This window comes from Sphaeramia orbicularis, chromosome 4 (assembly GCF_902148855.1).
Source record: "Sphaeramia orbicularis chromosome 4, fSphaOr1.1, whole genome shotgun sequence".
Classification (NCBI taxonomy): Eukaryota; Metazoa; Chordata; class Actinopteri; order Kurtiformes; family Apogonidae; genus Sphaeramia; species Sphaeramia orbicularis.
The window spans coordinates 52,060,057-52,086,112 of record NC_043960.1 but is presented as its reverse complement, the minus strand read 5'-3'; the positions used below and the strand labels follow the sequence as shown (position 1 = coordinate 52,086,112).

At 36.9% G+C, this 26,056-nt stretch overlaps 1 protein-coding gene across 1 annotated transcript in view; it reads right to left on the bottom strand.

Moving 5' to 3' along the window:
- The window catches only part of LOC115417605 (atrial natriuretic peptide receptor 2-like), a 34,879-nt gene that overhangs the window by 2,357 nt on the left and 6,466 nt on the right, over positions 1–26,056 (bottom strand). Inside the window, exons 4-22 of the mRNA XM_030131619.1 lie at positions 19,677–19,800; positions 18,887–18,991; positions 17,952–18,054; positions 15,900–16,045; positions 15,663–15,735; positions 11,979–12,123; positions 11,727–11,813; positions 10,481–10,624; positions 8,149–8,270; positions 7,073–7,217; positions 6,882–6,934; positions 6,693–6,781; positions 5,813–5,932; positions 5,363–5,456; positions 4,931–5,018; positions 3,827–3,966; positions 3,378–3,530; positions 2,408–2,506; positions 12–103 (exon numbers count right to left, since the gene is read on the bottom strand). Coding sequence (XP_029987479.1) covers positions 12–103; positions 2,408–2,506; positions 3,378–3,530; positions 3,827–3,966; positions 4,931–5,018; positions 5,363–5,456; positions 5,813–5,932; positions 6,693–6,781; positions 6,882–6,934; positions 7,073–7,217; positions 8,149–8,270; positions 10,481–10,624; positions 11,727–11,813; positions 11,979–12,123; positions 15,663–15,735; positions 15,900–16,045; positions 17,952–18,054; positions 18,887–18,991; positions 19,677–19,800 — 2,122 coding nt within the window. The remainder of the gene's footprint in view (positions 1–11; positions 104–2,407; positions 2,507–3,377; positions 3,531–3,826; positions 3,967–4,930; positions 5,019–5,362; positions 5,457–5,812; positions 5,933–6,692; positions 6,782–6,881; positions 6,935–7,072; positions 7,218–8,148; positions 8,271–10,480; positions 10,625–11,726; positions 11,814–11,978; positions 12,124–15,662; positions 15,736–15,899; positions 16,046–17,951; positions 18,055–18,886; positions 18,992–19,676; positions 19,801–26,056) is intronic.

Sequence of the window (26,056 nt, the reverse complement as noted above, 5' to 3'; positions counted from 1 at the left end):
ATCAATATTACCTTCACATTAAGTGTCCCTCTGCAGGTCAGAATGTAACCTCTGAGGCTGTGGAGGAGGTCGGCTGTCGCACCACTCACCTGAATCTTCAGAGCTATAGTAAAAAAAAAAAAAAAAAGGTGAATTCAGCAGTACTCATAAGTGAACTTTTAAGACCCAACGTATTAGCACATATGGCTCTGTCATGAGGTCCAGGGTCTAATCTGAATTGAACTTTTTTTTTTTTTCTTAGATTTATGTTGGAGTACGTTGTAGTAGTTCAGAAGTTTCCTTTGTCCCACTGTTTTAATGCAGTCCCAGATTACTGTGAGCACACAGTCCATTCTCCATGATGTCACCCCAGGGATCCTTTTAGCTTTACACAGCAGCAGCTACAGCAGTGCAGCATGGATCAAAAGATTTGATCTGATGTGCCTCTAAACCTATTACAGATGCACTGCAGATAAACACATAAAACACAGAAGTGCAATGGACAAATACTTCATTACTGTTCTTTTCATTTTCAGGTATCTATACTTAAGTTCAATATGGGTGCTTCTATGAAAATACCAGGACATGGGGCTAAAAATACAATCCGGATGTAAACTAATGTTATGAAGCAAGTTTAGAAGCACTTTGGGTCTATTTTAAAAATAAATATTTACTGAGATAAAAGAGAAGCTATTTTTCAGATAAAACACATTTTTATATTATTTTACATTTCATTTAATACAAAAATCTGCGTATAACATGGTCAAAAGGACACAAAAATTACACGATACTTTTAAAAAAAAAAAAAATCTCTTTATTCTCTCACAGGTACATTTTGGGAATTGAACTAATCATGCAAAGCAGAGTGTTTCACAAAAATGGCCGCTGTTGCAAAATCATTTGCGATTTATATGCATTTAACTGGGCAGCTTCTGCATGTAATGCATGTGGACACGATGGGTTCCACACCAGACCTGTAATGAGACTGAGATTCATGAAAAACCCAAATGTGTGGATTAGAAAAACCACTAGGATCGACACATTTAACACAGTGTCTTTATTTATTGTCTATATGAGACTTTCAAGCCATGTGGTCCTGATAAAATGCACTGACACCTAGGCAGCATTTACTGTCCCAATTTTGGTCCTATTTTTGGCCCCAATATTTTATTAAAAATCCAATAATTTTGAGATGGCTCAGAGCAAGAGTATAATGTTTTTTTAGCATTTATCTGAGGTCATCATTTGGTCCATCCTGGGAGGAAATATGTCTAATTTCTCTTTTATTATTGGGTCTAAAAAAGATGGCAAAGTGCCTGGTACCAAAATGAACCCAGTTTCATAGAAGCACCCATATGTATTTTTCTGACAATTCTTTAAACATTTTAAATATCTGTACATTCTAATCTTGATTTTTAAAACAGACTCATTTCCCCAGTGATGATTTCAGTCACTACATGGGAAGATAACATGCAGACAAAACAAGCCCTTAGTGTCCAGTTTGACATCCTGAACGACACATAGAGTGGGTCTCCAACAAACCAGATGACTGGTGGATCGAGCCCTGACTCCTGTGCTTTGAGTACCTTAGGGGTAGAAAAGCCCTGTCCAAGTGAAAGACCATTTACCATTTGGTTAATAGTGAAGAAAAACTTGGATACTTATTGTCTCCGTACAAGTGATCATTTGTTGCTTTCTGTCCCGTACACCCGTACAGAACTGGGTCAAAGGTTTTTTGTTTACTCTGCACCTTATGATGGAATCAGCTGCACAAAGACTGAAACTGAGTTCATTTCACTGAGCGCCTTTAAATCAAAACCGACAGTTTTTGAGGCCGATTCCATAACTTGCATTTGTTTTTCTTAAGCTGCTCATAAATGTTATTTATACTGAGTATTTATAGTTAAATGTGTCAGTTGTTTGTGCTTTAACTGTGTAATCTTGTGACTGTACATTGTATTTGCTACTGCCTATCTTATCAGGACTCCCTTGGAAAACATGTTCTTCATCTCAATGGGATTTTTCCTGGTGAAATAAAGGTTAACAAATAAAAAATAAAAAACATTTATTGAAGCATTTCCTATTTTACACACCGCATGAAACACAAGAACAATGAAAACGATGAAATGAAATGGAAATGATGTCAAAGATGTAACCAGAAACAGCATGAAAACAAGACAAAAGAGTACAAGTCAGAGCCTGGATTTCCTCCCCTTCACAAAAGTAAAGAAGCTGAATCTACATTTTGTGTCTTTTTTTAAATTCCAATACAAATTTCTCTAAACAAAGTGTGTACTTTTGCCTCTGCAAAACAAAAGTAAGACACACATTTCACACCTCATGGGGTAAAAATTCTCTATATTTCTGCCCTGTGTTACATGCAGAGGTATTAACTGGATCCCAGACAGTGGATCTAATCCTCCGTTACCTTCACTTGTGGATTCCATGCGTGACGCTGTGTTGACCGTGTCCCCAAATAGGCAGTAACGTGGCATTTTGGTGCCAACCACTCCAGCCACGACCGGTCCTAACAGGACAAACAGCACGGATTACAAAGTCACAGTTCTGGTTGGTTGGAAAAAATCAGAGGTGAAATTAACTGTTACAGTTCTGTGTATATAATCAAATAGATAGACAACATAACGTTAGCACCATAGCATAATTGCCTAACTCATACAAAAATGGACAAAAGTTTTGGGACACATTGAATTCAGGGTCTGGGATGTGAAACAATAATGACAAATGTCATAATATAGTTTTATATTGTGATAAATATCATATTGATTATTAATATTGATGTTTTTATGTCAAATCAGCATGAACAGGACATCCTACAGCTGTAGGCATGATGTGTCCCAATATTTTTGCCATTTAGTTTACAGACATCAATATTTCCTATCAATATTAAAGTTTGTTTAAAGTGAGATGTGAAGAAAGTAGATGGTTAGTTGTGGTAGAAAAACATTATTTACTGTCAGAGCATGAAAAATATTTTAGAAATTTAGAGGTAGAACATTTAAAATCAGAGTCACAGATAAAACAAAACAAAACAAAACAAAAAAATTGATGTTCAGAGAAAGTAAGTAAAAACCATCTCTGAGGCATTTTGGAAGCAAAGACAACAATTTAAACCAAACTAACCAATGTAATGATATTTATCCCAATATAAAACTATATTATGACATTTGTCATTATCGTTTTGTGTCCCAGACCCCTGTTAGAAAAGAAACACCTATATTTAACATGTCCACATACTTTTGTCCATTTGTGTATGAGTTAGGGAATTATGCTATGAGGCTTATTGAAGAACTGGTGCTTTACAATTGCAGGAATGTATTTGTTGTATTAACATGTTACATTTGTTGATTTGATTTGTTGATTGAGAAACTGACAGTTACCTGAGTGGATGCCAGCTCGTATTTTCAGCTGAGTGTTGGGTTTGTGGGGGATCTTAAAGGTATGACACACGCTGACCAAATCTAGTGCCATGCTGGCTATTTCTCCAGCATGATTGATGCCATTTTCCTGAGGGACGCCAGAGACCACCATGTCTGGATTGTCAAATATTAAGCCACAGTAAAAAAAAAAAAAAAAAAAAAAAAAGCAGAGGGAGAATTTCTGTCTTAACTGATTGATACTTAGATTTTGGAGAGAATGTCAATATTGTTTTTGCTTTATAGCTTTTGTTTGCAAGATTAAAAAAAAAAAAAAAAAAAGAATTTTGTTTTAATTTTGATTCTCAAATGTCTTACTTTTTATTCCATTTTGGAATAATTATTGCTTTTCATCTTAACTGCATTATCCAAAGCTGATCCACTTAAAAATGTAATCTCTGTATTTTACTTACAAGCATCTCCTATTGTCTCCACTTTGTAGACATCATAATTGTCAATGATGTCGTCAAAGGTGGTGTAAAGTTGGTTGAGGAAGTTTACGACCTGGTGGGGAGTGCTGGCCCCAGACAGCTGAGTAAAACCAACAATGTCACTGCAAAGGACGAAAAATACATGGTTCGTCATCTCCATTTGACCTGATAATGTTTGCAAAGAGAGTCTTATGATGTCTAGGGAGGGAACTCAGAAATGGGTGCTTCTATGAAACTGGTCCTAAAAACAGGACAGAGGGGCTAAAAATTCAAACCAGATGTAGACTAATGTTATGAAGCTGGTTTGGGAGCACTTTGGGTCTTTTTTTAAAAATAAATATCTACTGAGATAAAAGAGAAACTATTTTTCAGACAAAACACATTTTCATATTATTTTACATTATATTTAATACAAAAATCTGCATGCAACATGGTCAAAGGGACACAAAAATTATGTGCTACTATTTTCTTGAATATCTCTGTATTCTCTCACAGGTACATTTTGGGAATCAAAGTAAATAGTCAAGGCAGAGAGTTTCACAAAAATGACTGCTGTTGCAAAATCATTCACAATTTATATGTGTTTAACTGGGCAGGTTCTGTATGCAATGCAAGTGGACACGATGAGTTCCACACCAAACCTGGAATGAGACTGAGATTGATGAAAAATCCACTTGTGGATTAGAAAAACCACTAGGATCGACACATTTCACACAGTGTCTTTATTTGTAATGCTATACAAGACCACTTCAAGCCATGTGGTTCAGATGAAATGCACTGACACCTACGTAGCTTTTCATGTCCCAATTTTGGTCCTATTTTTGGCCCCAATATTTTATTAAAAATTCATTAATTTTGGGATGGCTCAGAGCAAGAGTATAATTTTTTTTTTTTTTTTTTTTGCATTTATCTGAGGTCATCATTAGGTACATCCTGGGGGAAATATGTCTAAATTTCTCTCTTATTATTGGGTCTAAAAGCTGGCAAACTGCCAGGTACCAAAACGTACCCAGTTTCATAGAAGCACCCAAATGCAAACTATACATTTATGACTATGTTGAAAAATAGACTTTGACCAGATCAAACCTGAAATACACAGTGGCATTGGAAAAGCTTTGGGCTTCTGCTGTTCGGCCTTGACGCAGATCATCAGCCACCGGCTTTGGTAACATACCTGCATAAATATAACAGCTGAATGTGTTTTCTTTTCAAATGTTCTGCCTATAGAGCAATAAAAAAAAATGCTATTTCTATGCCACTAGATGGCAGCAAACAAACCTTCACATGCTACATTATTTCACTGTTTATCTCACTGTTAAACTGTCTGTAACGTAGCATGCACATACTATAGGTATTGTGCACATAATGTATATAGGCAGTGATTTTACAGCAGGAACCTGTCCTGGATGTCCCAAATGCATCTACAGGACCACTTTTATAAACCTGTACTTGGCTAAATGCATGATTCTGCTGCTATATGAGTGTTTTTCCTCACTCTTCACAATTGTTACAACTTACTGTATAACAACCGGTCTGTCTTCTGTTTCTCTTGAAGAAGATCCTGTGTTCTCTCTGCTACGATAGCCTCCAGATGTTTGCTGTACTTCTCCATCTGCAGTTAAGAAGAAGGGACTCTATAAGCACTCACAGAACTAAACAAACTACACTGCAATATATGTGGCTGAAAAATATTTTTTGGTACAGATTAATTCTTCGTTGTTTTAGGTTGACAAATGTCCTTATGAAAGATCTGACTAATAGCTCTGATCAAAAACACAAAACGCACTCATATTATTGGTTGCATTTGAAGGAACACAATTTAACATTAAATCTCAATACAATGTATGTAAAAGTGGCATTTAATCACTTTTGAAGAGAAATAAAGCTTTGTTTCAAAGAACTGTGAGGATCTTGACAAATGTGTGTGTACTATTTAGTAAAGTATCTGTGTATAAATGGGTTTGTTACCAGATTCATCATCATATCCACAGGGCTGACTTTGTGTGGGTTCATCTTGTCAATCATCTTCTTCACTTGCTCAAAGGTGGGCCTCATGGTGACGTTGTGAGACCAGCACCTTTTGATGAGCTGTTCCAGTGAAAACAATATGTCAGTACTTACAATATTCTATATATGTCAGCAGCACTTTACATCAATAAAGCTCAGTAATAAAATGGTAATAATGGGGCATAAAAAAGAGGTAATTATATATAGGATTTAATTACCAGAATAATTATGTATTAGTGTGGAAGAAGAGCAAGTAAATAACTATGTGTCCCCAATAGACTCCATTAGAACTATATCCTGCAAAGTGACCCTACAAAAATGTGTAGATCTTTGACTCATGGACAATTGGTGCCTTTAGTGGCATGTAACACAAGAAGGATGACATTTGCATAAAAGCTTTAAAAAAACAACTTAAATTGCTTCTCAAAAAAGTATGATTAAAAGGTCTGATTAAATGTATTTCAGCTTTTCTGTAACAGAATAAAATAATATTTCGAGGTTTTAATCATTGTATGAACATGAACATGTACTGTGGATGTGACAACATTAACAGCATAAGTCAGTCGCATTGTGTGTAAAATAATACAGTTTATTTTTAAAGTCTAAGTTCTCTTAACTTTAAGTGATGATATAGGTGGCCCATTTTGGAGAAACTGTATAACAACAGAAACTCACAGTCACACTGATATTATCATTTAATTACTGAGCAATGTTACTAATGTAAAGTGCTACCTACAGATGTGACTAATTATTCTGTAATTGTTGGATTCAATATGTGACTAAAGAACAGCTGATTTGATACCATTCTGATATTCTACTTATTACTGATGATCTGACAGACCTCACAATAGTCTCTTTGACTGGGACAGTCAGTATCAGCCTTCCCAGCTTTGAGTTCAGGCAGGGGGGGGGCGCCACATGATATCCATCCTCACTCCCTCCACTTGGTCCTGCCACAGAGGACTGCCTGTTACCAAGGAAAGATCAAAAGGAATCTGAAGGTTGTAATCTATGCAGAAGGCGGCCATACTCACTGAAATGAGGTCAGAGCGAGTCGCAATCTCAACCAGAATCATGGAGTAGCTGTGGCGAAAAGTAGAGAAGAGAGAACATTTACCACATATTTTCCATAGCTGTTTAAGGTTCAGCTGAAATCTAAACTCATGACAACTTGGAGGCTATAGAAGATGAGTGTTTTTGGAATATACTGCTCAAACATACCTGTAGACATCTGCAGCAGGGGTCAAGTTGGAACTGCTTCCCAGTAGCACCTCTGGGGCACAGTATACACGGTTCACATCCCCACAGTTGAAGCCATTACTGACAGCTTCAAAATCCTCCTTTCTGTAGGCTGTGAGCCCATAATCTGGAGTCAAACACAGAAAAATATAGAGTAGACACATGTTGTTTATGTGCCTGGCCTTGATGATAACATTGCTGCGTATAAGAGATGACTGAGCAGTGCAACGTAGAAGCAAGAAGAAACAATCCCTCAAAGCCAAATTGATCTTTTGTAGACTCTCGAGATCCACCCAGTCACTGCTGACACATTTAAGGGTTACATCTGAGCCATGTTTAGCCCTCAGGAGTGGAGTGTATTTTAGCTCTTTTTGAATACTTTTGATTTTGCTATAATACTTCTCATTAAAAAAACTGTTTACATTGCCTTATTTGGTCTCATTTTTTCAGCACAACCTCACCTGTGAGACTTTACAGGGTTTTTTTTTTTCATTTGACATTCTGTATTAACACACTGAACCTAAAATCACACAAAAAACATGAAATCCAAGTAGGAAAAAGTTAGATACCTTACCCTTTTTCACTAAAAACAAGTTGAACGAACCATTTTTAAATTTAGAACAAACATATAAATTGAAAACTTTAAAAATACAAAAAAATTAATTAACTATTTATATGAAGATGCAGGGAATGCCTCAGGAATTTTTAGGAAAACTATATACGACTATTTACAAAGCAGTCTGGTGTCACAATATGATGGACAAACATATTCAATGAACCATTTTTACAACTCAGAAAAGTAAATACAACTATTTAGACAACAATCAGGTGTCAAAAGATGACATGCATGTGATTGATTCTATTCTATTCTATCTATCTATCTATCTATCTATCTATCTATCTATCTATCTATCTATCTATCTATCTATCTATCTATCTATCTATCTATCTATCTATCTATCTATCTATCTATCTATCTATCTATCTATCTATCTATCTATCTATTGCTATGATGATGACAAAGATGAAGATGATTGATGATGCAGACATTTTGTTACCTGAGATTTTGCACACCCAGCGGTCATCAATCACACAGTTTCTGGAGTGAAGTCTCCCATGAAACATCTTGTGCTGGTGGAGGTAGGTCATCCCACGGGCGACATCAGTAGCAAAGGATAGTCTGCACAGAGGAGCTCCACATGTAAATGTCTAAAATGCATTTCTTTTCAATTAACATGCAAAGTGAGGTGATCTGAGACATTCTGGTTCGCCCTTGCTAAGAAAAACGCCCCACAAATGTGACATTACCTTACTATATGAGCACAAAAGTAACTCCAGTAGTAACTCTGCTGGTGTTAATGCTTGTTCATGTGAGTTTAACAGGTCAATCAGCATTAGTATAGAACACAGTCTAAAGGACCAGAACCTACACATGGGCCTTTCTTCCTATATAAGCACACACAACCCTGACAGAGCAGGTGACGCCTCCCTTTGGTTGGTCTGTTCAAGCATTGTGAGGTTTATTCCCTTCATCCTGTATTGAGACGATCCTTTGTAATAAGAACATCTTAATACAGGTAGAGATCTACAGGTATGCAGACACAGTTACCTGCATGACTCATATGTACGCTGTTTAAATTGCATATTTTACAAAAGGCTTTTATAAAGGAACCAAAAAAGATTTCGGTTCTTTTAATGTGAAATTAATTTGGGTTGCAGCACTACCTGTCAAAAAAAAAAAAAAAAAAAAAAAAAAAGGGGCAGGGGTGAGGGGTCATGACAACAGTCAACGCTTGTCATATTTTGGGAACCAATCACTGTTTTTCACTGAAATTGTTGGCAGCTTTCATCACTCTCACTAGGTCCACCAGGTACATTATTAAAGGACATCTTGTGTTTTATTGTATGGTTTGAGTCACCTTAGTTTGCTGTCAGTGGGTAAATGTGAATATGGTAGAAAAACTTTAATGTAGTCTGTGCTGAATCACTTTGACCTTCCTGGATGTGTAGCCCAGGTCCACACAATCTTCTCTTCTTTTCTTTTCTTTTCTTTTCTTTTCTTTTCTTTTCTTTTCTTTTCTTTTCTTTTCTTTTCTTTTCCTTGTCTTGTCTTGTCTTGTCTTGTCTTTTCAATTCTTTTCTTGTGCTTCTTGTGTTTACATATTAACCTTCCTTTACCAGTGTCTGCGAGCAGTGGTTGTTGTTTGGCTGTCTTGCTGTAAAGTTGCTGAATTAAAACTGACTTGTTTTTAAAATCCCAATTCTAAAGAAAAGTTGAAACACTATAAAATGTAAATAAGAAAAAAAGAAATCAGTGTTTTCAAATTTCATGAACCCAGATTTGATTCACAATAGAACATGGAAAACATGCAAATGTTTAATCTGACAAAATATTTCATTTTGAGACAAAAACATTTTTTTCAGCACTGATGGTGCCTTTCCAGATGAGCATCGACACTAATGGACCCCCATACCATCACAGTTGCAGACTTTTAAACTTACTGCTGATTACAGACTGGATCTATCTCTTCTTCAGACCTGAGGCTGTGGAATCCATGGTTTCCAAAAAAAATGTTTGCTTCATCAGACCATAGAAGAATTTTCCACTTTGCCTCAATTCTTTTGAAATGAGCTTTGGCCCAGAGACAATGGTGGTGTTTCTGGATCATGTTCATACGGCTTCTAGAGCTTTAACCTACGTTTGTAGATGACACAGTGAACTGTGTTTCTGAGTTTTAAGGCCTGGTTTTAATATGGTGCTGCCTGAAGTCCTGAACATCATCCATTATTGATTTTGGGCCATTGTTCTTAGTGCTCTGTGATCTATTGTGAATAAAATGTGGGTTAATGAGATTTGCTCATCATTGCTGTTGCTTTTTATTACATTTTGTACAATATTTCTCAGTGTTTACACTTGGAACTGATGTTCTATTTATTGTGTTGTTGATGAAATCTTCATCTTGATAAGGCTGTCTCTGGCTCAGTGCCGTTATCACTGGACACATAATCAAGAGCAAAAAGGCTGTGGCTCAGGAGTCCAATAACCAGGGGGTTGGAGGTTTGAATCCCACACTGTCCTGGTCATGTGTCCTTGGGCTAGACACCCACCTCCAGGGTTACTGTATGACCGTGTATGAATGTTTGGTGGTGGTCGGAGGGCGCAGATTGGCAGCCATGCCTCTGCCATAGCCACAGCTGTAGCTAACAACCACCAGTGACTGAATGTTGATAATAATGGATCCGATGTAAGCACTTTGAGTACACAAAATAGAAAAGCTATATAGGCTATAAGCTCTATAAATCTATATAAATCTAATCTATTATTATTTACAGCAAAAAGGAAAAAACACAATATCAGAAACATCTTGCACATGTTCAAATTGTGCTTACCTGAAGCCCCAGTTGATGGGGATATCATCATTGAGCAGGACATCAGACAGACTACCTTTGGGGCAGTACTCAGTGATGATGCTGACATAAGGCACCTCAATAGACCCTCCGATGAACTTGCACAGGTTAGGGTGGTCCAGTTGCCTAGTCATTATGAAAAATCACACACATCAACTTGTATTTACCCATAAAGACTGACTGCTACATTTATTGCAGCTTCCAAAGGAATTTTTCTTTGTATTCGTAAATGATTTATCACCATTTATTTTAATATTATTATTTAATATTTTCCTGTGAAAATCAGGTATTTTCCTATATTTAATTCACTGATCATATAGATAGATGTTCATAAAAGCTCAGAGTAAAGTTGACTTCGCTGTATCAAAACAGAGAAAACTGAAGAAGTGACTTTTTCAGCAAAGATCAATAACTGAATGTATAAACAAGTGTCTCCAACCACCGTTACTCATCAAACTACATGGATCTTACTCATGACTCAATGTTGTAGAAGATGACAGTGTTTCCACGTTCACTATAGAGCCTCTCAACGTCCAAATAGGTCATACATGATAACCATGAAAATATGACAAACTGCATTTTACATCAGTAGATGGTTGTGGTTGCCAGTGGCTGTTTGCATCTTTAACCCTTTCATGCATAGTGGTCACTCCAGTGGACAGTTCTTCTCCAGCTGTCCTCTTGTATATTCATGGATTTTTTTGTTTCAGTTCCATATCAGCCAACACAGTGGACACTAATGCATCATCCCATACACTGACATTCAGACCACTACTGAAACTTTGCTGTTCTTGATAAACCTGATCTGTACTAATATGTTTCAGCGTTAATCAATTATTTTTTTTTGTTTTGTTTTTTTGTTTTGTTTTTTTTTTGCATATGATCTCCATGAAAATAGTAATAACTAGCATTAGAATATGTTAAAATGTGAGAAAACATCAGATTTTATTTTATTTCATTGTTTTCATATCACTGTGATATTGGGTTTTAAACGTGTCTTTATTTCAAAAATTAAATGCATGGACATTTTTGTAACTCTATGAAAAAAAAAAAAAAAAAAAACAAACTTGATCACATTGTGTTTTTTCATGCCTATGGAGGAATAAAAACACTCAAGAAAAAAATCTTAACTAAGGTTCTTATAATTAATGCATGAAAGGGTTAAGGGTCTTCTCTCTTACTGGAAAGACAACTACTTTTTTTTCTCCCCATTTCAGATTTTCCTCACCTGACTTCTTTCACCTCTTTCCTGATGGTTTTAGAAAGGGTGAAGTGTTTCTTCTGGATGTGCTTTACTCCCACTGTCTTCCCATCACTGCAAAAAATTAAGACAAATGTATTATCAAAAGACACAAAAATGCAAAGGGTTTGGTTGTAAAAAGTTAGGATACAAAAAGAAAATAGACAGATAAGTTGAATTTGAAGGAGAGTAAAGTATTCATATAAATGAAAAGTCTTGAGTATTCATGAGGTCTCTTACTATATGCCAGGTTGAATGAAGCCCTGTTTGAAGGAGGTGTTGACCCCGGTGCACACGGTCACATCAGTGGTGCAACTCAAGCTAGAGTTACTCTTGACTTGCTGGAGGCTGATGTTGCTTCCATGACCCATGTAGCACAGTCTGCCTGCAGACATCGGACATTAAGGTATAGTAGGATAGGTATAGAATTATATTATATGGTTATGAATAATGAACTACAGTTGCAGAAAAAATTAGTAGACCACCAAAAGTCAACAAAAACAATAGTTATGCAATCAAGTATTAACTCTTGTGTGTATCATGTGACTAAAACAGACAGAAAAGAAAACATGGAATGTCTAAAAGCACTGTTTTTGTCAGTACAATACCATAGATATTGATGTAAAAACTGAAGTGATTTTGGTTATTATCAAGAAAATGTGGAAAATGGATAGATATCAGCTCTTAAATTAAACTACTATGAGCTGTTTTTGTTGTTATCATTATTTTTGTCCTAACAAATGTACCTTTAGTTGGACCAGGCATTAAAATGAACAAGAAACTGAAGAAAACAAGGGTGGTCTAATAACTGTTTCCATGACTGTATGATTTACAATGTATATCATGTATAGGCTCGGACAGAATTTATTTTTGATATGTGTAATATTTTGTGGTATATGGAGGCGTGGGCAGAGCTTAATTTTGATATGCATATTATTTTGGAGTTATTTTGTGGAGCTGGCATGGAAGTTTGTGGTCAGTACAAAAAAATGGGGTATGGGGGGGCATATAAATTGTACTTTTTTTTCTCTTTCTTACATTTTCTTTGCTGTTTTTGGTTTGGCTGTTTAAATTTGAAACAAACAAACAAAACAAACAATAGTAGTATCAGATACAGAGCCTGACCAAAAAAAGCCTCACACTATAATACTGGGGAACCTTCTACTTTGATTATGGCATGCACACACCTTAGTGTTGATCGATCGATCGATCGATCGATCGATCGATCGATCGATCGATCGATCGATCGATCGATAGATAGATAGATAGATAGATAGATAGATACTTTATTGATCCCAAGGGAAACACACAATGTCCATCATTTTATGGTCACTAAATGTTGCTGAACCCACACTTGAATTGTTAAAACTGATACCCCATGATATTTACTGTGAACAAGCAGATAGCAATGGGAGGTGCAGCCCAGTTGTCGTGGGTAACACTATTAAAGACAATGGTGAAGCTGTGAAGGGACTAGCAAGGTGGCAGCAGATTTGTCAAATATTCAAGAAACATGCACATGGCCTTGAAACAGACAGATGAGGACTGATTCAGAGGCTGTCAAATAACGGGTCATAACCAGCCTACAGGCATTTGAGTATCTATCTATCTATCTATCTATCTATCTATCTATCTATCTATCTATCTATCTATCTATCTATCTATCTATCTATCTATCTATCTATCTATCAATCAATCAATCAATCCATGCCATTTGTGTCCTTCAGCGAAAATAACTACCAACAGCATATCTTCGTACTACAAAATTTTCATTAATTCTTTCATCTTCTGAACTACTTAATCCTTGAGAGGGTCATGGGGGTGCCAGGACTCCAGGGAAGAACCTGGACTTGACACCAGTTCATCACAGGGTTGACACATAAAGATGAACAGGCATTCCCATTCATATGAACATTTATAGGCAGTTTGAGATCGACCAGTGAACCTTTTAAGTGCATGTGCATTTCCATCACATTATAAAAGTAGAGCTGACCAACTGAACCAACCCCAGACCATAACACTGCCCCTACAGGTTTGTACTGTAGGCACTCGGCATCATGGGTAATGTCACGGTCTGCTCCAGGGTGGCCGCTGACCCCTCCCTCAGCTATCAGACACATCTGCTACACACCGCACAGCTGCAGCATCTTACCATCAGGAGACTTTAAGGGTCTGTGTGGTGCCAGATCATTCCACCTCATCCTTCCATAAACTCTCCCAGATTATCATGCCACCGCGTGCCTCCTCACCTCCACCCTGATCCTCTTCTCCCTGCAGACTCCCTGCGGTTTTGTTTAGTTCACTTGTTCTTATTTCTCTGTTAATAAAACCCATTTCTGCCTTTAGCACCGTGCATACGAGTCCACTCATTCACTATTCTTTGACAGGTAATCTCGTCATCCTCCTCTCTTGTCACCCTGACACACCTTTCACTCTGAAAGAGGGTCGATCTGGACTCATCGGACCATATGACCATGTCCAATTTTTCCACAGATTCTGAATGGGGTTCCGGTCTAGAATCTATGGAGGCCAATCCATGTGTGAAAAATGATCTTTCCTTCCCTGAACCACTCTGTCATGAGCTGAATGAAGCTGGTGAATCCTTTCATCTTTATGCGTTCAATCAAACTGAGGGTTGTTTAATAAATGAGAAGCTTTTCACTGCATCTGTTCGAGTTAAAGAACTTTGCAGAGAATGCTGTAGATGGATCATATTAATAACTTCATTAATTATCCAATGAAAGGATCAGAACTGTTGGCTTGATTTTATTTATTTTTTATTTAATAAAATTTAATTAATCCATAAAGACCCAGAGCTACTTTTGTGGCACTTCCCAAATGAATTTTTCTACATAATGTAACCATTCTTAAGTGATTTATCACCATTTATTACAGTATTATTGTCTATATTTTGCATTTTTTTCTGTGAAAATCACGTATTTTCCTATATTTCATTCACTGATCATGTAGATGTTCATAAAAGCTCAGATTAAAGTCGAGATTTATTATAGAGAGAGAGAGAGAACTGATGAAAAAATGACTTTTTCAGCAAAAATATCAATAACTGAATGTAAATACAAGTGTGTCCATCCACTGTCATTGATCCAACTCCATGGGTTTTACTTGTGAATCAGTGTTGAAGAAGGTAACAATGTTTCCACGGTAACTACAGAGCCTCTGAATGTCCAAATGGGTGATATCTGATGACCATGAAAAGATGACAAACTGTATCTTACACCAATTATTTCAATGTGTAAATAGGTTTTGTGGCTCAGAAGTTTTTAAACATTTTATATCAGTAGATGATTTTGGTCACCAGTGGCTGTTTGGGTCCTTATAGGTTAACTTACATTTTTTTGTTTTTACCCCTCATTTTTACCCCTTGTGCAGTTATAATATCTGAGTACTTTCAAATAAAAAAAATATGTATGTAATAAGTTTTACACAAAGACAATCTAATCTAAATTATAGGGCAGGAACTTTCAACAGAATCTTACACTATGTTTGGCTGAGGGGGATTAAAAGTGCGCAGCACATTGTGATTTTTTATTTGCAACTGCTATATGATCAAAAGCAGATACAGGTTTCATTTCAAAGCTTCCCAATAGAAGTGTGTACAAAATCAAAAGTGAGGTTCTGGTGTTAAATTATTATTTCCATTGGATGATTATGAAAAACTCTGATTGAATTTAATTTTTCAAGCCTGGGAATGACACAATGAAGAAACTTTGGATGAATGAAAATGAAGAAGGTTAGATGTGTGGTGCTTTGTGACCCCATGAGGGTTACACATTTTGTACACGACACTGATAAAAATATTAATCATCACTGTGTTTTGTATATAACAGCATGCAAGTCTTACAAGAAAGTTAAAATCTCATGTAAGTGTACATATATAAACAGCAACTATATGAAACATTTTACCAAATATGATGTTCTTGTAGTTAATGATCCAGCTTTCATCCCAAAACATCTTCTGTTTCTGGTACTGAAGCCACTGCACAGAAGAAATGATAGTAAATATATGAAACATGTCCTGTATTTATGTGTTTACTTTGATATTTGTGTGTGTGTGTGTGTGTGTGTGTGTGTGTGTGTGTGTGTGTGTGCGTGTGTGTGTGTGCGTGTGTGTGCGTGTGTGTGCGTGTGTTGCAGACTGACCACAATGGTTAAGATGAAACCGCTGCAGAAGAGGGCGACTGGAAGCCCGATGGCCACTTTGATGGTGATAGACATGGGGCAGATGCCGCAGTCTGCAGGGCAGTTCAAACAGTTCTCCTCCAGCTCACACACATCATCCCCACACACTGCAACACACAGGCAACAGGAGATTCAGAGCCACCTGGAGTACAGATACTGACTGAAGGTGTTAAAAGGATCAGAACAGATGCTTTAACATGAAACATACCTGTATGAAAACACAACTACACTGAGCAAAAATATAAACGCACTGACTTCTTAATAACAATAGGTGCTGTGCAATATATTAAATCGCACACAGTTTATTCTGTTGATTAATGTGGTACAGATTATTGTCCGTTAGAACATGATAGTGGCGTCTGGCATTCAGGGACATTCATGTGGACACAGTGGAGGCCAGTTGAAAGAAATCACAACTCCATATCTCATGTGTCCACCATTGGCTTCCTATAGAGCAACACATCGTATTCTCATCGAGTTGACAATATTGTCTTATTGTAGCCCATGGAATGTTCTTCTTCTCCTCTTTGAGAGCCACACAGAGCTATAGGATATTATTCAGAACTGTTCCCGCATGATTTGCAACATCTGTGTCATGGTGATATCTGAGAAAATGTGACATTTTGAGGTGTTCTTTTATTATCCCCAGTATAAGGAGGGCCTGAATACTGTTAACACTGTTTGAGCAGCGTCTGGACATGTTACACCTGTGTTGTAGTTGGAATCACTAGACCACTGAGCAAGTGCTCACTCACAGAGATGGGCACAAAGTTTGTTTATAAGTCAAGAGAATTAAATAATGTTTTACAATTATAAGACATCATGAGCTCATTTTGGGCCATGCGTCTCGAGTTACACAAATACTGTACATGGTGCCTTTATATTTTTGCTGAGTATATTTTGGTAAATCTTTACAATAAGACTTTTAATAGCATTAAGCGAGGATTAAAAATGGTCATAAATTGCTGTTATAAGACAGCTATTACAATAGAATAACAGTAACCTGTTAAAAATGACACCCCATGATATTTACTGTTAGGACTCAGACGTCATTGGTGACGGAGATTCCTTTGTCTCCTTTTGCACATCTTAGTCTCAAAATTTTCAGTCATCTGTTTCCCAAACCAATTAATCCTTGACAGGGTTGCTGTTCCAGGGTGTTGGAGCCTATCCAAGTGACCATCAGGCAAAGGCAGGGTTTACCCTGGACATGTCTGTAGTTTATCAGAGGGCTGACATATACAAAAGAGCAGCCATTCACACTCACATTCACACCTACAGGACGTTTTAGATTGACCAATTAACCTTTTAGAGCAGGACATTGGATGGTGGGAGGAAGCCAGAGTACCTGGAGAGAATCCAGACAGGGAGAACACGTAATCCCCACCCCCACCCAATACAGAAAACACAGACAGACAATGTTTTCCTTTGGCATTGAGTGAACTGATTGGTAATATTATATGTTCTCTGGACATTCATTGGACATTTTCCCATTTGTTTATTTATTTACGACAATAATTTCATTGATTTTGGCGGTGATCTCCCAAGTGTACGATCTGTACTTACTGTCATAGAAATGGTCTGTTATACTGAAATAACAGACCATAAAATGCTGTCAATAATGAAAAAGTATTAGTAGCTTAATTCTCCTGTCAGTGTTCTTGACTAAGGTACTGATGCAGATCTGGACTCAGTCTCCCAAAGCCTTCAGTGGACGCTCACTGCTCTTAATGGATTGAGGGCTAATGGAAATGCTAGATGCAAAAACCTTTACAAAAACCTCTGTATTTTAAATGTCATGTGGACCAACTGATTGGACTGTTAATTAATTACCTATTAAGTGTCTTTAAAATAATTAATGAACAAATGATGAAACTTTTACAAGGGGAGTCCAGTATTATCAGAGAGAGTAGTTCAACAGGAACTGGCATTATGTGTCTGCACAAGGGCTGAATGTACAGTCACATCCTGAAGGACTCAAAGGAACGTCTCCTCCCGTGTTCATAGACTGACCTTGAGCGCTGACAACAAGCACTTTGGACTCCAGCGCTGCGTGCATTTGTCCAATTTTGATGTGAGCAATGACTGAGGTGACTCCCACATGGATTAGCACCACCTAAAGGAGAAAACACCTCAACAGGAATGACACGAACTCACATGAACTTGCCTACAAATCACTTATTCTGACCACTCTCCCTCTCAGAAACACACACACACACACACACACACACACATATATATATATATATATATATGTATATATATATATATATATATATATATATATATATATATATATATATATATATATATATATATATATATGCATACATAAAGAGTGCATATTATATTATAACTTAATTACATTTAATTATCATATCACTTTCTTTACTGTCTCCACTAGTACTTTCTAATGTACAATTGCCTGTTTTTTTTTATAGCTATTGTTATTACCATTTTCTTTCGGTTTGTCTTGTAATATTTCTCAGATGTGTACAGTCGGTGCTGTAATATTATTGGAACCTTACTTTCCTGAGGGCTCTGCCCAAGGGATTAATCACGATCTAATCTAAGATAAAACGTCTTTATAATGAAAATCAAATCTACAAAGTTTTGTCTTCCATGTGTTTGCTCTTAAGCAGATAAATATAACAACATTAAAAAACTGTTAATATGCTGAATGAAGAAATAAATAATGCAACTAAATGTTTCTCAAACTAAGCATTGAGTAACATGCTGGAGGTTACATCTTACTGCCATGTTTTATCTGAACATACCAAGGGAACTGGCCCTAAAGCTAAAGTAACACTTTGAATGGATGAAACATTTACTGAACGGACATTCTTTCAAGGCAACGCAGTTAAAATGAGAGTCAGAGACACAAGAGAAAGGACAGAAAAAAAGGAGCAGTGTTGTCCTGACACGTGGCTGTGTTTTCCTCTGCTCACCTTTGAAGTCCAGTATTTCTGTGTCATCTTGCCTGCTTTGGACACAGTGTGGGTCACTATTTTGCCGTCATCTGGAATCCATGGACCACAGATTCCACCATGTTTCTAAGAAGAGACAACATATGTAGTTAGAGATGATGAATGTATACCTTTTAGATTTCTTTATTGTCACTTAAACATTACATCTTAGATGCCCTGCAAAACAAAATTACATTCCATTGGCCACAAAATAAACACATAAATAAAACACTAGTAAACAGCATAAAATAATCAGTAGAAATATTTACATAAATCTTCATAAATACATGATGTGTATATCAAAATCTGTGATAAAACTATACCATTTCAGTGTTGTATTTTATTGTGCTGTACTCCACTGAGTATGATACAAATGTGTACAATTTGGCTAAGAGTCAAAATTGAACCATATAGCTGAGATCCACTCAACATATTGCATTTAATCTCATGCTTTTTATAGTTTATCAGTTTTTGTTGATTTTTACAAATGATAGGCCTGTTAGCATACCGCAAGTTCATCTGCTTTAATAGTGAAACATCTTCCAAATTGCGCTAACAATGTGTACGTCATGTCTTTAATAAGTATTCATCTTTTATTTTATAGCATACAGGCAAATTTAATTTTCAGCTTTTTCCGTAAAATCAGTTTTTCATTTTCCCAAGTTAATGGCCTCTCATTCAAATGCAAAATTCCATGGTTTGCAGGCCTTTCAAAAGTCAACAAAAACTGCGGAGGTGCTTGTTTAAGGTGCCGTGTGAGGTGAAATCTGACCATGAGGCCCAGCGGACATGAGTGGATGTTGGCGTGATAGACACAGCAGTTCATCTCATTGGCGTTGTTCCAGTTTGGGGGACATTCATGTTCATGACAGAACCTCTTTGCCTCTGATGCATGGCTGATGGTGATGACATGAGAGGAGAAACATAAATGAATAAATCACACAGAGAAAAAAAGTAATTTAACGACAGAAGCATCTGTATAAGTAGGTCTGTCTCCCTTTGGCCCTAACTACATTTAAAGAACTTGAATAACTTCAATTACACAGGAAATGTTTGATAGAACGACCTCAAATTTGGCACAAATATTCACTTGAACACTGAGATAAGGTTTTGGAGGCCAAAGGTCAAAGGTGAAAGTCTCTGTGATCTCTCAACAGTGGTTCATCAATAGAGGGCGCTAGGGCGCTGTCCCACCTGTCTCACATGAAGAAGATGATAAGAATCCCATAAAATAATTTTTTTAAAAAATGAATGTTTAAATAAATGAACTATAGATGATACAGGCCATGAGTACCGTGTATAATCTGCATTCAAGTGGAGTTTAAATGTTTTCGGCTGTTTAGTGAACAGTCAAGTCAGGCTGTAATATAGCCCACTGGCTGACTCCTCATGTTTTTATGCCATGTGATCTACCTGTACTACCTCCACCCCTGGTCTAAATGTATTGTTCATCCTATCAGTGGAAAGGACACTGTCAGGGACATGCCTGACTTTTAGAGGTGTCCAGTAATGAAGTACAAATACTTTGTTGCCTTACTTAAGTAGAAATGTTGGTTATCTATACTTTACTGGAGTAACTTAAGACCCTGGTGCTAAAACTACTGAAGTCACATTATTGGGCAGTTCAAGTTGAGCATATACACATGTTGTATTTGTTTAGATAAGTCCACCCTATAAATATTTTTAACATACTTTTTTGTGACTTCAGTACTTTTAGCACCAGGGTCTTCAATTATTTTTCAGCCAACTTTTTTCTTCTACTTCTTATGTTTTCCACGCAATTCTCTGTACTTTGTACTCCTTACATTTAAAAAAAAAAAAAAAAAAAAAAAAGAGAGAGTGAATTTTATTGTGGTTGGATGAGAAATATAAACATACACCATTCCAACATCCTGTTGGTTTGTACGTGATCCATTGTACCTGACACCATTCCAATACTTATATTCAACTAGTCATCATATCTTCCACTCCATGAAACACATGTTAATGCTCAGTAGTACACATATATGGTTCTGTAAAACATTTGCATTGGACTCAAATGCCTTCATTTTCAATGTTCATATATGCGGCTGAAACAGGCAGCCCAGAGCATCCCAAATGTTTCAACATAAAAATTTTAATATAACATTGTAGTCATTATGGCCTTTAGAAAATTGCTTTTGGTTAGGTGGGGTAGAGCTCTATAGGCCCCCATGGCACGGCTTAAGCTTTTGTTCTAATGGCATTTTTTCCCCTTACATTTACTTTTATACTTTAAGTAGTTTTGAAACCAGTACTTTTACACTTTTACTGGAGTAAAAAGCTTGAGTTGATACTTTAACTACTATAGAAGTCTGTTTAAACCCTAGTATCTATACTTTTTGAGTAATGAATGTGAATACTTTTGACACCTCTGCTAACTTTAACTACAGAGTCATAGAAAAATGTGCAATTGTGAAGGAAAGACAGATGAAATTTACACATAAAATATACATGACTGAAAACAGTGTGTGTTTTTTGATCTTACTTTAAATTACTATTTTAAACAAGAAAAGCACTCGGAGAGCACAGACCTCCGCCAAGACAGATCTGCCCCCCCCCCCCCCCCCCCCCCCCCATCACCACCAAAATTTAATCATTTCTTCCTTGTGCCAGTATCAACATTTCCTGAAAATTTCATGAAAATCCATCTATAACTTTTTGAGTTATCTTTCTAACAAACAAACAAACAAACAAACAAACACGCAAACAAACAAACACGCATGCACACAAACACACAAAGCAAAGCGATCACAATACCTCCAGGTGGAGGTAAATAGTGGTGCGTGTGCTTTGGTGTCTCCTAGTGGTGCATCTGAAAACTCATTTGCATGCACCCACCAAAAAATAATTTCACTAGCCACCACTGCCTCACAAGAGACATTCTGGCTATAACTCAGTAATTAAATGAACTACAAGAACAAATGAAATCTAACTGAAATTTCTTCTTTATAAAAAGAAACATAATCCTGTTTTTTGCTGGAAAAGTAATCCTGGTCAAAGAAAATCTATGTGCACTGTTGCCCATAAAGTCTGAATAAATATTTGTACCTCTTCTTATGAAATGACTGTGACAATGTGATGTATTCCTGTTAGATAAAGGTTAATTGGGACTCATTATGTAATCACTGTACGTAGTCAAAGGTACGGTGGCCCAGAGGTGCAACAGGCCAAAAAATTATCCAGTACCCCAAAAAATTATCCCAAATAAGAAAAAAAAAGAGAACAGCCCAAAAAAATTATCTACTAGCCCAAAAAATGATCCCCTATAAGAAAAAAAAGACAACAGCCCAAAAAAAAAAAATCCACTATAAGAAAAAAAAAAACGTAATCCACCCTTTCAATTAAGGGTGTGCTGTTTACCCGAAAGGTCTCTTGCTTTAAAATTAAGGCCACCAGAAAAAATAAAAGCATAGGCTGAGAATTTTCAAGGCTTTCAGCTAATGTGGCTAATGCTAAGGAAGTAACCCACCGGAAGTGGAGGTCGGTGCGCTAAAAAATAAAGTTATTTTAATATGTGTGTGTGTGTGTGTATATATATATATATATATATATATATATATATATATATATATATATATATATATATACATATATATATATATATATATAGTTTGCAAAGCGGTTAAATGATTAAATAAGGTTCCTGTGTCTGCACAAGGTTAGGCCTGGGTGGTAAATGGTTAGGGTTAGGGTTAGGGTTAGGCTATGGTTGGGGTTAGTTTTCAGTGGTAAATGGCCCTTGTGTGCACTGTGTGAAGGTTCGTTGCTAAGCTAATGCTAACACGAAAAGTTAAAAGTTGACAGCCTGGAGTGAGTCGCATCCCCGCCATGTTTAGGATTTGGACCGGGGATACACTTGAGGAGAGCAGGTGAGTGTCAAAGCTGTTATCTTACCGTATTGATCCGTAAGACCTGTCCATTGTCTGTGACTTAGATAAACGCTAACATCAACTATGTGTTAAGAAGAACATTACCTGTTGGTTCATTGTTAATAATACCTCACTTGTTTGTGCTTGTGGCTAATGCTTATCACAAGCTAGCGAGCTACTGATGTTAGCTCGTTTTCGGTGACAGACACTGGTGATTCATACATTTACCCTACCCTAACGCTAATATTATAGATGTTGTCCATGTTAAAGGTGGGGTCTGAGATCTTGGAAAAACGGTTTGAGCAAGCTACATTTTGAAAATACTCAGTTCAAAAGTCCAAGCCCCTTTCTTCAGACATCCCTCTGAAGCCACGCCTCCAGAGTGGTGGCACGCGCAATGCTTGTTCCTGAGGGTTCGCGAGCACTGCACAGCAACAATTTGACGGCTCTGCTGTGCTCCAGACCCGGGTTGGGCTCTGACGCCGTCAACAGTCCAGTCCGGTCTGGCTGAACTGTCTCCTACACTGGCTGAGGCTCCGTTCCCTGCTCCGGTCCCGTGCGCCTCAGGCTCCTACCCCAACTACGGCCCCGGCTGAGCCTCCAGCTCGTGTATCCATGCATAGCTCATTCAGTTTCCTCTAACACCGCCACTCTTACAGAACAGCCCCAGTTCAGACCTATGTGACTAATGTTACATTTCTTAGTGGTTTATGTTAGTGACAAAACAGTTTGCAGGTGAACTTTCCATCCTAATATAACTAACATGGCCAAGCTCTGGCTACGCTTCCTGTACAAGGCTCCAGCCTCTGGGAACACAAAGAGGGGTTACGCGCAGAGGGGGGGAAGGAGGGCGGGGTGAATGGCAGTTGAGTTTGATAGACATATCACCGTTCAATCATTTCGAGTGGGCGCTCAAAATGATTGGATGGTGTTTTTTTCAGTCCTGCCTGTTCCACACGTTCCTGATTTTTTAAATTTTTTGTTAGAGCATTTAATTAATTAGTTGTAATCGGGGATTTTAAGGAATATAATAAAAAATGCTCCAGAAAAGCATCTCAGACCCCACCTTTAAGCTTTATCAGGCGCACATTAGAGAAAAAGCTTAATGTAGTTTCATGTTGGAAAACAGCGGTCGATCATCAGAAGATTAGAGATGGACTTGTAATTCTTATTCTATTCTATTTTAATATGTCTCAATTATTTTTTCTTCCATCATTCCAAAAATGTTCACAGGAGGGTGAAAAATGCATTCTCTGCATCTCATTTCATCATTTCTTTGTCTCCAAACCGCTTCCATGTGTGCATAATTACGCATCCAACCTGTTTGCACCTCCTTTTTGAGACGTGGTAAATATAGACGAAGTTTCTGTGAGCAAAATTGCTTTGGGGTTTGATAAATCACTTTGCATGTGCTAAATTATTATATTTACATTTTTTCCTCCCAGCACACACACAATTGCATGTAAAGGCCACACATTACATATTCATTCAATCAGTTCTGTCCATTATGCACTCTTCCCACTGTCACATACTCACAGGCGGCTATGGGCTTACCTGAAAAATTATTTGAAAAAAATATTCACTCTGTTTGTGTCTATTTTACATTATAGGTGCTGAGAGACAATGCGGCTCCACCAGATCCGCCACCGACGGAGTCAGCAGCCAAAATAGCCAGGGAGCCAAAGTCTCAAAAATGGGTTGAACCTGACATGGTCTGCCATACTTTTTATTTGTGTTTTTTTTTGTTAATTTTGATCCTAAGGACCAATAATTGGAGGGTCTGCTCTGCTGGAAATATCGCGGAAAAAAATTGTGGCCTTATTAGTGTATGTACCCCTCATTTTTTAATATAAAATTTTGAAAAATGAAAATTTCCTTCAGTCCTCAGTGGGCTGGGGAAGCTGTCAATAAATGCATTCCAGATGCAAAAAACACATATGGTGACAACCTTCAATGAAAAAATAATTCTTAAAACACATTTCTGCATGATTTTGGCTCGATTTAATGCAAAAAAAAATTAGGCGTTTTCTCACTTTTTTCCAATATTTTCAACTTTACTTCATTGGCAATCAAGTATTCCCCCAAGTTATGACATCAGCCAATATGCCATTCTTTTCACCAAACAATATACTCATTCCACAGAAAAAATTATAAAAATCCAACCAAAATCAATGGATCTGTGATGATTTCTCTACTAGTTGGCAATACAGGCCCAGAACCTCAATAGAATTTTAAGCTACTCTCAAAATTCCGAAAGACATACTGGATATTTAACATGGTTATTAATGTCCACATTATTAAAAATCATGGCCCTGGCATCTTTTCAATTTCAACATAACTCTGAGAAATCACTTGAGGTCTATCATTGATAAAAAATGTCAGTCATTGATAAAAAAAAAAACAACAAAAAAACACCCACAGCCCAGATTTACAAAAGCAACAGCAGTAGCTTAGGAAATAAAAGTTGACTGCTATAATGACAGGTGGAGGCAGAAATAAAAGAACCGGTGAAACTGGAGAAACATAACAGAACATTTAAAAGACTAATAGTAATAGTAATACACACTAATGCTGTGAATGTACAATTATTTATGAAGTCTTTGAGTCCCTTATGAACCAGTTAAAGCCAGTGTCATGTTTCAGGCCAGAGGTTGTAGTATCCATAACAAGCCGCTCATATTTTACCAGATAACAGCCTGAACCCTGATCCTTTTGGTCTGCAGATATTTACCAGCTGCAGGGTCATGAAAAACCATCATCCTAGTGAATTAGAACTCAGGTTGACTGATTAGGTTTGTGATCTGTGCTTTGGCCACCAGGTTGATACTATCTGTAAGAAAGCACATCAGGGCATATATATTTACCAGAAACACCATAATTTTAACCCCCAAGTGCCTAAATTTATTTATAATTACAGAAAAAAATTTATTTGTGTTGTTGCTGTGACACAGATCCTACACATGTGAATTAAAGTATAACCGTGCAATAATCTTCTGTCCTGTGATAAAAACGTAATATTTATTCAATATTTATAAAAAATAAATGCACTATTTTTATATAGACGTAGGTATACATACTGTTTTACATAGATATACATACTGTTTTTATAGGAAATGCATATTGTTAATACTTTTAATAGAGATACATACTGTGTATATACATATACACACACACACACACACACACACACACACAGTGTTATTCATGGTAATACATACTGTTAATATTGTTCATAGATATACATACTGTCACATACTGTCAC